Source organism: Tenebrio molitor, chromosome 3 (assembly GCF_963966145.1).
Source record: "Tenebrio molitor chromosome 3, icTenMoli1.1, whole genome shotgun sequence".
NCBI classification, from domain to species: Eukaryota; Metazoa; Arthropoda; class Insecta; order Coleoptera; family Tenebrionidae; genus Tenebrio; species Tenebrio molitor.
The window spans coordinates 22,642,074-22,654,279 of record NC_091048.1 but is presented as its reverse complement, the minus strand read 5'-3'; the positions used below and the strand labels follow the sequence as shown (position 1 = coordinate 22,654,279).

Genomic DNA, 12,206 nt, shown 5'->3' with positions numbered 1-12,206 from the left:
GCCTGGCTGCCTCAGCATTTGATAAAGCTTCCCCCTAGATCCATGTCTGTTAACTCCGGATTAGTGTACTGCACCATTTTTAACGATAATTACGGAAAATTCACTTTCTAATAAATTGTAAACACGGCCGCATGCAGGTAAAGGACGTGAGTAAATTGTGTCAGTTTTTGCAAGACCTATCCGCCTGGGTTTTTGCCGTATTTACTTTTTGTGTGTTAACCTTTTTCGTACAAAGCCGTTGTTCTTTCACCGTCCCATTCATAAACGACTCGATGACACGGAATACGGTGAAAATAAATTCGAGTATAAATTTGAGTTTTCGAAAAAATGGTAAATAGAAAAGTAATTTGTTTTGATGAGTTCTATCACCGTTTAAATTTTCTGAACACATTTCAATAACACGCTGTATACCTACTATTTTATAAATTGTAATAAATGTCCCATTAACCAAATAACTTGATTTATTTTATTTCTGCAAGTTAAAACAGAGTATTTAACAGTGAGAAGGAGAACCTACAAGAACAGGAAAATAAATAAAAAATTTGAGTCAATGTTAACAAGTATTGTTGGTGGCCTATCCGTTCCGTTATTATTCTTCTTGACTATTCTTCATAAATGACGAACGAAAACTGCCAACGTGCTGCCAACCCTCAATACAAGAAAATCATCAATTAAAGAAAATTCACCTGAGAATAATCTTCCATTCAATAAGTAATAATTTTACAGTAAATTATATTCTTACGCTTATGCTACCCCCGCTTTAGATGGCGCTGAAATCGGAGAGTTTACTTTGGTTGCTGTCTTCGCTAGAATCTTAGCAACTTCGGTAATGGAGGGTGTGTGCAGATCTGTGTTGTGAACTTATTGTTAAAATTATGAGAATTACATAGTTATCACTTATCGCGAAACTTCCAAATCAGGTAAATCCATAAATATCAGATAGTTAACCATTAACCTTTCGATAAGATACCATTCTCATATCTATACTTCTGTATAAACAAATATCAAGATATCCAAAATTAGTTTCTGTAATAAGTCTACAGTCAAAAATAATTGATAGTTGAAATCCCATATCTTATTGTTATCACGATTGCTGTGTGATGAAGACATATCATAATTAACCTAGACTTCAATTGTTTAATATTGTCTTGCCAATTTAGCCCACAACTGTCGAATGGGTCGACGGAAATCCTATTCCTGAAGGATATTTTTAGAATAATTAGTCATCCTGTACCATTTCCGCCGCCCGTGGGTCTAAATTACCGAAAATTAGGGCCTTTAAAGAACCATACTATCCCCAAGTGTAACGTGGGTGGTGGGCGCTTGCGCTAATTAAATTTGTGATTTGTTTAAACAAACCTGTTGTACCTTCACCTGCAAAAAAGTCGTCGCGACGCCCCCCACCATTAAAATTTGTCACGTTCCAAAAATAAAACTTAACAAGCGGTGTGTCATATGGCCGATAAATCTCTTCATAAACAACACCAGCATCATTCAGTCAGCATTTCATGGAAATCGACATTACCAATTAAGGCATGGAAGTCGGTATAGCTGCACTTCCACGGGATCGATCCATTGGAAAAACTTGTCACTCAAGCGGCGCGACGCGGTTACTCCAGGTCAAACCCGGAACGCTCGCCCCTCTGGCTGATGATAAGAACGGACATCTGGGCCTCGTCAACACAGGAAGTGCCGCGCCGTGGCGCAATAACGACTTGTAAACAATGCAGCTATGCCGAAATCCGTACGAGTCGGGCCAGTGCCACTAAAAGTAAACATAAAACTTGATTGGTTTCAGAAAAATGTACAAGACCGCCGCTTCTTTTATTTGCGTAATTTTGGCCGTGGCTGAAGCGCAAATTCTGCAACAGTTCACCCAAAACCCCTGCACTTCGAGATCCACATGCCATGAATGTATAGCAACCCCCTCCTGTGCCTGGTGTTACGATACTGTAAGTTGCAAAGTTGGGTAGTTGGGACTGTGAGAAGGAATTGGAACGACCGTGTTGGAGTCAATGTCGATCCGTTCAGCCAATTCAATTGAGATCATCAAGATGATTGTAGTGAAACGGATTAATATTGAGCACGAGTGGGTCTGTGTTGTTTATGAACGCGTTGTCGTGGAGGATATATCGGGACTAGTGTATACAAAATTTTACAAAGAACGATTATTGTCTATCAATAACAGAGCAAAACAGAAATAACTTGCTGTAGAATTGAAGAAATGTGTGATAAATGAAGATAAGCAAAGTAAACAGTGCATGTTTATCCAAAGAAGTGCATGCTTCCAATGCTGTACTGGATCAGTGTCTAGAATTTCCTAGACTAGAAAGATTTTTAGCCAGTAACAGCTTTATTTTAAACACAAAGTTAAAAAGTACAAACGTTGGTTGAAAGAAAAACAAAAATTATTTCTTGTATGAACTGAAATTATCTTATTGTTTTAAACTAATTAAACACTTAGTTATTAATACATACTAGATATTTTTTGTGCGCAATTGTCAGCTTTATTACAAACAAACTAGGTTAGATCATAACATTCAAAGTGTAATAAAGTTAAAGTTTTTATAAATTTACGAGTACATTAACTGTTAATTTAAGAATCAACAGTATGATTATATTCAAAATAAAATTATTTTAGACATCATCTTTCGAAATTTTGGGAAATTGAAACAGTTTTTTAATTTAATTTTAGTTAATTATTTAGTCCGTCGTTTAGACATACAATTTTTTTACAACAGGGTCATTATAAATTATCGCAGTTGGCGTTGAAAACCCACACACATTTTGGATGTGCCGTCAGCCTCGCAACGTTAGACAAACTAGTAGCCAGATTTCCACAACCGCCAGTAGCGCAACCTATCGGCGATACTAGTCTCACTCACGTTATGAGGCAGCGGCACATTCAACTACGTCACCAACGCCTACTGCGGTGGGGCAATCATTTATAATGACTGTATAATTGTCGAAGCATTTGTGTCAATGATTTTTTGAATGTCAAAATCTGGATTTTTATGCATGCCTTGCAAATTATGTTGGTGTGTTTCGCGAAACTGGCTCTATGACTCATAAAAAAGGTGCGTTTAGGCCAGTCGTACCGAAGAAGTTGTTAATGACGTTCGTCAACGTATAGAACAAGACTTGACAAAACACTAAATAAGTTGAGAGTTGAGACGGACGTTTTCCAATCCATGACCACCCTTGACCAAGATAATTTTTGATATGCCGGTATTTAAACACATAAAAACACAAATACATAATTTGAAATAAAGAGCTTTAAATACGACCAGATTAAGTAGATTGTCTGTTTATTTAAGTTGCAAATATTTATATTGTCCGTCTTTTAATATTAAATCATCATCTTGGGGAAGAAGTCCACTTAATAAATTTAACCACCAATAGGACTCGTTAAAATAAACAGTTTTTTAATCGTTTTTTCCCCCAAAATTCTTCCAAACAGAATTAAATTAAATACATATACATAATTTAAACTATAAAATTCATACCCGCTCATGTGTTTACACATCCATTGATAACAAAGCACGAAAAAAAAATTACTCGGTCAAAATACTCGAATGGAAAAACAGTAAAAGCTGTTAGTATTAGAACGGCGATCGTTCTTTCTTCAAAAAAAAAACTAAAGTTTTTATCGCACAAAAACATTTTCACTCACTCTTTCATTTCAGTTGATGATTATTATCCCATGTTGTCGAGTCAATGAACGTTTTTACTTCTTAGTCCTCAAGAACAAGTTCGATTTTGATGATTTTTTTTTCAAATGTGTGTTTTTATACAGTGTGGAAACTACTTATGGAATAAATTCAGTAATGTCGAAACTAATGACATTTGTAGAAAACGCTGAAACCGGTCAATTTTTATTTCTCATAGTGCTTATTTTAAGTTCCTTCACTTGTTCATGGCATCATCCATTTTTGAGTTATGACGACATCACCAATTTTTTTAAATGGGAACCCCCACTTTTTTCTTCTGTTTCTGATAGACCCTTCTACTACCTAAACGATGAATGAGAAAAATTGGTATCTTACATAACAATTTTTTTGAGAAAATGACAAGTTTTACTTCAAAAATTTGATTTAAATTTTGATGTAAAAATTTTAACTGACCTCAAACAAAAACAAACAAACATCTAAGCTTAACAATAAAATGTAACGCAAATGTTGAAATTGCCTCCCGCCAACTATTTGGCACTCACCGACACTTTGTACACTGCGCTCAATAATGTTAGGGCTGATTTGTTCCATTTCAGCGGGAATTCTCTGCCGTAAATCTTCTAAATTGTTTGGTCTATTCAAATAAATCTTCTATTTTAAATAAACCCATATAATAGTTATTTTTATATTAAGTGCGCGAAGAGAGTGTTTTTTGTGCATGAAAAGGTCTTTTACGCCGAGACGAAAGGTCGAGGCAGTATAAGCCTTTGAATGCACAAAAACATCTTCGCGCACGAAATATAAACAATATTTTTTCTATAATTGATTCAAAAAATTGAAATTAAAAATTCAAATTTTTGAAGGAACTCTGAAGTTTCAATGCAGTGACCATGTTGCTAGGTAACTAATAAAAAACAGTGCGTGAAATGAAAAACAGAAATAGTCGTATGCGTGAAATTGCATTTCACACACTGTTTTGTATGGTTCCTACGGTTTCGATCTTACTAACAATGCAAAAAAAAAATACACGCAAGAAAATGACCCACTTCAGGCACAGATAACTATACGTGAATTTCAATTTTTTGAATCAATTATAGAGAAAAGAATTTTTAAATTGAAAATTAAATTAAATTTTTGAAGTAAAATTTGTCATTTTCTCAAAAAAATTGATATGGAAGGTACCAATTTTTTTCATTCATCGTTTAGCTAGTATGAAGTTCTATCAAAAAGAGAAGAAAAAAGTAGGGGTTGTCATTAAAAAAAAAACGTCATAGCTCAAAAATGGATAACGTCATGAACAAGTGAAGCTACTTAAAATAAGCATTATGAGAAATAAAAATTGACCTGTTTCAACGTTTTCGACAAATTTAATTAGTTTTGAAATTACTGAATTTATTCCATAAGTAGTTTCCACACTGTATATTACATATTTGAAATCAGAAACATTTTGGTTGGGGCACATAAATACATATTTATATTGTTTAAACAATAATTATGCTATTTATGGAAAAAATTTACGATATTTATTGAAACTTTGTAATGGGTATTGAGTCTTTTTTTTCATTATATCATTATAAAAAAATTTAAGTTATATGAAAATTTTTATAAACAATTAATTATGAATAGATTTTTTTTAATTATGCATACTTATAGGAATGATATGAGTTAATAAGTATATACAATAAAATTAGAAACGATTATCTTAATTCATTCAAACTTTTGGCCGTTTTAGCGCCATACAGTGTGAGAATACAAAGAGTATAGTTTTCCCATTTATAATTTGGTTTTATGGCAGTGCAATTGTAATTATTAGGGGCTGGGGTTGTGGTTTTGGCGATAGTGAAGATATTGTAACCTGGTCAGACAACAGACCTTCTTTTACAGTCCTAGGATTTATGGCGGTAGTTGCCTATTGCCGGGGTATTTAACACCCTTACAACCGGGCTGGTAGTAAAACCAAATTATAAATGGGAAAACTATACCTTCGTTGAAAAGTACTTTTTCACTTTGATAAAAATTTCAGCAACTGCACGTAACTTGTCATAATTATAGCTATTAATATAACGAGAAGATTATGGGATTTTAATATGCGAGGACGTTGTTGCCAGGTGACGAGGCGATTAGCCGAGTCACCTGCACAACGTCCGAGCGTTGTTTAAATCCCATAATATTCGAGTCATATTTCAAGCTTTATCGTATCATTGTATTTAACGTATTATGAGCGCGTAACTAATGTATTATTATGATTAACTAACGTATTATAAGTAACTAAGGAAGCTGAGTTATTCGAATATTATAGACTTCATAATTATCAATAAATGTGTAACATAAAGTGATCACAATCATTAATGATACGATAATAGTAGTTTATTTGACGAGTGAGCCTTTAAAACGCTCGTTTCACTCGCGTTTTAAAATGGCCCACACGTGCCAAAAAAGGCCCAATTTACACACAAACGAGTTGAATACAACGTTTTTTGGTTCGACGAGCCCCTTAAAAGCTCCAAATCCTTTAAAATCTTTAAAATTAGCTTGACGTTTCGTTTTGACAAGTTGTGACATTTATCAAAATCCGTTCACATAGGAGAAAATTCTCAAATTCTGACAGTGTCGATCGAACCAAAAAAAAATTTCTCCACCACCTGTTTATTATGAAGTCATAATAATGCCGATTTTGAATATATTATGAGGTCTATAAAACACTAGTGGACTTATGAACCCATAATTAAACAGTTTACAAAGAATTTAACAGTTTATTGAAAATCAAAAAATGTAATATGTACTATTCCGGGCACGGAATCTTGGCCAACATTTTTTTGACATTTCTAAAAAAAATGATGTAAACCAATCATTAGTGTCATTAATAAATGACAATTATTAAAAATCACTTTGAAGTTTTTCTTGTGACATCAAAAAAGTAGGGAAATGGCATTATCGAGTCAAAAGTTGGGTTATATTCAAATTCAGTAAAGGCCAGTTCACACATATTTGTCAGTTAAATGTCCGCAGTTGTACAGTCGTTGACCAAAATAAAATGGGACAAGGTAAATTTCGATTCTGTAAATTGATATTTTTGCAAAATTCATCTCTTAGGAAACAAAAGTGTCAAAAATAAAAAAAAATCTGAAAAGTGTCATCATTCGACGATATTAATCACTTAAACACTATTAGGTAATTATAATGCCGGACTTACCGCCAGAACAGAAAGCGGTAATCACCACAAGATTAAGGGATGGGGTATCAGTACGTGCAATTGCTGCCGAATTAAACATAAATAAAAATACACTGCTAAAAACACAACCTAACTTTTTGTAGATCAATCCTAAAGTTAAATCAAGTTGTAATCTGAGACTCATACGTCCCAGTTACACTACACAAATCTTTGAATTGTGAAACTGTCTAAGCTAAGGTAACACTTTGTCCTATTTTATTTTGGTGAGCGACTGTACCTAAAATTAGAATTGCATGAAACAGGAATCTCAGATGAAATCATTTGTTGAGGCTTACGAGTACGTTAACATTAATATTAAAAGACAAAATAAATGTTTGGGTTTTGATGATGTTTTAAGAACTGTTCCTTGACTCGTCTAATGAGCGAAGTGTCAAATTAGGAGTTAGAAAAATGTAAAAAAAAAGAGTTCTATTGGTGATTAAATTTATTACGTAGACTTCCATAACACTGGGGGTATATTAGTTTTGTGAAAGAACCAACTTATGAAAGAAAAATACTTCGTATTTTGTCCTGCCTATCTAGATAGTAGAATATCAACAGATTATTGCTTTCTGTGTTGAATGTTTCTTATCATGTTGAGACATATCCATATCAAGTTTATCCAAATGCATCGGTATAAAATGATTTATGATAACTGCAGTGGGTGGTGCCGAGACAATTTCATATGAAATAAAATATTAGATTAGACTATTTAATTCATCTGTCACTTAATGTTCATCAACCAATGAAACAAACTTAATTTTAGTGATTTCCATGGTTACAAAAGAATTGCAGCGGATATTGGACTAGTACAAATATCAGCGACTATTGTACTAGTAATCGAAGTGAATATTTTAAATAAATGAAAATCTTCATTAAACATTTTTTTTTGCAGCGAAAAACGAACACAAAATAGTTATTTATGTATCAAGGGCATTATGAAGATGTTTATATTCGAGGGCAACCAATTTAAAAGGTCGAGGGCCGCCAGGCCCGTGAGTTTTTAAGGTGCCCGAGAGCATAAACATCGAGTAATGCCCGTGGTGCATACAACGTTTAATGTTTCACTGCATTTGAATTTGTGAACATTTAAAAAATTTATAAATTGTGAACTTGATTTTGCTAAATTTCCTAGTTTGCGGTGGCTCGTATCTATGACGACTTGTTTGAGCGGGCGTAATAAGCGGGCATTATGATTTATACGCCCTAGGGCATTATAGCCTACTTAATATATCTTGTTGTCAAGGTATAAAAAGCAAATAATGATTCAGTGGAAAATAATAGTTATTTATGTATTCAGGGCATAATCAGGAGATTATGACACGAGGGAATGTTTAAAGCCCGAGGAACGAGAGCTTTTAAATTCCGGACGGCCATAATCGACAATTATGCCCGTGGTACTATGCCGGCCAAAAAATTTTGGCCGTCATTGTCTGTCAATTCAAAAAAAAAAATTGTAATCCGTACTTTATTGTCATCATGATTACCGTCTTGATTATGAACGTTATTTTTTGGGTGGTAAATTTCAAAACTCAAAATTATTTTGTCATTTCTACTACACAGAACGTTTACCTCAGGTTATCTTGTACGATTGCCCTAATTTTGTTTATTCATGTCGGATTTTTGGAATATCTGAGCTTCAAACAGTTTAAATTGATTGTCAAAATGACAAGAATCGAAAGTGGGGTTACGATTCCTAAAGGTTGATTTACACTTTACTTCAATGTCAAGAAAGTGACGGTCAAAATTTTTTGGCCGCCATAGTACATACAACGTTTTATTCTATTTTATAATTTCTAAAAGATTCAAACAAATATTTATATAGTATTCCTTGAAGGAAATCAACTAAAAGTTGTGTCCATGCAAATTTAGTTAGCTATTTTGATGTTGTTATGGTTACTGTGTATACAATGTATGATTTTCTTTAATCAAATAATGTTTGAATAATTAAACCAACCGTTGCTTGGCAGATTTTTGACAAATCCGGGCCATAAAGGCCAATTTATGCCCTCATTTGGGGGCGTATAAAGACGATTATTGACCAAAATAGAATAAATATTATTTTGTAACAAATTGAAGTGTACAATTTGAAAAACTGAAAGAAATTTTTGTTAATTTATTGTAATAATGAAAATTTCAAAAGAAGGCTTCTTATCAGATTCCGTTTACAACTGTTGCGATGGCGCTATTGTTAAATTCCCCTCATAAAAACTCTTATTTACACATATTTATCTTCTGCAAAATAACACGTACGAGATTGTCGGGCAATTCATCACCACAAAGTAATTCATTATAAAAACAATAATTGCATCATGTTTATCAATTTGGCCAATTCACCAAATAAACACCATAAAATCTTATTATAATTTTTTAGGTAAACGTCAACACAACCAAGCGATGCTTCCAACCATCTTACCCACTGCCAGCGCTGGACCAATGCGATCCTAGAAAAATCTACAATCCCGACAACGAAATGTTCATCATCTCGAACACGGCCCTGTCGTCACGCGTCGACGCTGAGGGCGGCGGCGGCACCTTGGTCTCTGGTTACGAGATGAACAAATCTTCTTCCGGTCATTTCCAAGGCTCGTCTTCGGGCGGGAGCTACGGTGGAGGCAGCAGTCACGGTGGAGGCGGTTGGGAAGGAGGCGCCTCCATAACTCAAGTCAAACCCCAAAGAATCAAACTGAGACTCAGAGCGAGTAGGTATTGTTGTTTCCACTCGAGCGTTCGTAAAGTGTGAACTCGGCTTTAGGGCAGCAGTACAGCGTCCACATGTACTACACTCAAGCCGAGGACTACCCAGTGGATCTGTATTACTTGATGGACTTGAGCAAATCTATGCAGGACGATAAGGAGAAGTTGTCAGCGTTGGGCGACCATCTTGCCCAGACCATGAAGAACATGACGACGAAGTTCACTCTGGGCTTCGGGAGTTTCGTCGACAAGGTGGTGATGCCGTACGTCAGCACGATTCCAGACAAGTAAGTGTACTTTAGGACACGTACTCGCTGCGATTAATATGGTCTCAACCCCAGCGCAGGTTTTGAGATTTTTATTTTTAATAGCTGATTATTGGCCAGGTTACGCCACCCGTGCACCGGTTGTGTCGCTCCCTACGGATTTCGCAATCACATGCCCTTGAGCACTAATACGAATACGTTCTCTGTAAGTCGTAGACCCTTACTCTATTAACTAACAAACCCCGTCCTCCAAACTCCCACTTCCGGAAAAACGAGGATTTTGACAATTGGCATTGTGAATCTTTCTCTCTCTGCTCTTTGTTTAGAGGCATGTCTATGTCGTGGTGCGAGTAGGCGGCGCCATTTGCAGGTCTAAGGAGCATGATGGCATGCTAGCGGAAGCTGGGTCCATTGGATATCGTGTACAGTATTGGAGAATCGGCCTTGATGACTTTCAAATTTACTTTTTTTAACTGTACACCGAGCGTCCATCCATTCGATCTCGTCGAATGAATGGGACGCTTCATAAATGAATGCTGCATGTAGATGTTAGAATTAGTTTATGGTTATAGCCTGCGTAGTCCGTGTGAAGGCTGCCGAGCCCCGTACGGTTTCAAGAACGTGATGGCTCTATCACAAAACACGTGGCAGTTTTCTGTAAGTGATTCGTTAACCGAGAAGCTTTGGTGAGACGATCTAATCGCATCTGGTTTTCTTGTAACATACTCTTGTGGTTCTCACCACCTCTAAAAACGTAACGTCTTCTGCATGAATTAAACAAATTGGCTTTAACTGTCAACCGATGTGTAAATGCTGTTCAATAGCAGTAACACCTATTTTCTTCATTTTTTAAATTTGTACAGACACAATATTTCTTTCTTCGCTATTAAATCATCCTAAACGTCTTCCACCGCTGTGTATTTTACTCACCCCACAAAGATCCCCGTTGTTGTAATTAACTACGAAATTAACATCAGTAATCGAATAATGATCATTTTAAATACGCATATTTTTAAAAAATTGTGGCACAATTTACGCTACTTGCATTTCTCACTCTACTTTTGTACCAGGTGTACCAATATACAATAGACACCACAGACAAACAACAAATGATTTTTTACTTCCTAAAAAATTGAACATGTTAAATATACCCGTATATTTAATGCCAAACATTTATTTTTGAAATTTATTATGTCAAAACTACTAAAAATAATAGCTATTTAAGTAATAAGTACATAATATAGGTCTTTGTGGACAAGCCCTATAGCGAATTTGAGTTTGAAAAATATGTACCAAGCTATTTACAATAGAACAGGACTAAAAATATATGTATTTCCTTGACTTTGTTTTAAGAGAAACTGTTGCTCTTCTTGGTTCTTGATAATGATGTTTTTTCCATATTTATTACATTCTGGACAAACATTTTAGAGAACAAATAACTTAAGGTTATAATTTCCGCATGTAATCAGTTGTCCGTAGCAAACGTGGGGAAGCGTCTTTAAATCAATTTATAAATTGTTACTAATAGGAAAGTTTTCAACAACCACGACAATTCGCACATTTCGTAAGCTCTGACACCATATTTCTTCATCAAAATTTTGCAACAATTACATAGACTGAAATGACCAACAAGTTTTTATAAAGTTTGGGCTATTGCTATAGTTATTTTCATATGAGTAGCGCTGTCAGATAACTTTTCAGGTATGAGGCCGAAATTTGAAGCACGAGGCGTCAGGCAAGTGCTGCAAAACAGGCCGAATACCTGAAAACTGACAGTGCACGAATATTGAATAACATTTTTCGTGTTCGTGAGAAGAGTTAATTTATGTTTAAGGCAAAATGGGGAGAATTTCCTTTAGTTAATTTTTAGATTATTATTCCGAATTCCAACTTTGATTTCTTTTTGCCGTTAATTTTTACTCTCATAACCTACCATTTTGTCGTTGTTAATGCTACGTCAGATACTTATCTGTCAAATAAACCCACAAAACATATCCGGCTGCAGTGTTGTAAATAGCCGAATAAAAAAATGTTTTTAATTGTATTGCCAACTTAAACAGTCCTTCTTGATCACTCGGATCAGTGTACCGGCTACAGTGTTGCCAGATGTACGATAATTATCGTATTTGTACGATTTATTTTCCATCGATACGATGTACGATATCACGTATACGATAATGCCTAAATGTACGATAATTTACAATTGTTCCTTATTAAAATCATACGTCTCACGATTTTTTTTATTTTATTAAAAAAATCTATTGCTTGGTATCTACCTACTTATTTTTTTCCATAATTGTTAGAACTGTTAAAAATAACATTCGTAATATAAGTTTTCGGAAAAACATTCATAGGATAAGA

The 12,206-nt window shown here is 34.8% G+C and overlaps 1 protein-coding gene and 1 long non-coding RNA gene across 3 annotated transcripts in view; one reads left to right on the top strand and one right to left on the bottom strand.

Annotated features, from left to right (window-relative positions):
- Positions 1-443: 443 nt before the first annotated feature.
- Positions 444-872, bottom strand: LOC138126842 (uncharacterized). The gene is made up of 2 exons (XR_011157982.1): positions 743-872; positions 444-686 (listed from the first exon to the last, which is right to left on the bottom strand). It is a non-coding gene; the product is annotated as an uncharacterized lncRNA (long non-coding RNA).
- mys (myospheroid) overlaps positions 774-12,206 on the top strand; it is a 26,023-nt gene continuing 14,590 nt past the window's right edge. The window contains exons 1-5 of one of the 2 annotated variants that reach the window (XM_069042635.1): positions 774-920; positions 1,799-1,952; positions 9,257-9,584; positions 9,638-9,866; positions 10,418-10,502. In XM_069042635.1, coding sequence (XP_068898736.1) covers positions 1,803-1,952; positions 9,257-9,584; positions 9,638-9,866; positions 10,418-10,502 — 792 coding nt within the window. In that variant the 5' untranslated portion in view covers positions 774-920; positions 1,799-1,802. Of the gene's footprint in view, positions 921-1,798; positions 1,953-9,256; positions 9,585-9,637; positions 9,867-9,965; positions 10,051-10,417; positions 10,503-12,206 lie in introns of both variants that reach the window. The other variant, XM_069042634.1, reaches the window with a different exon arrangement.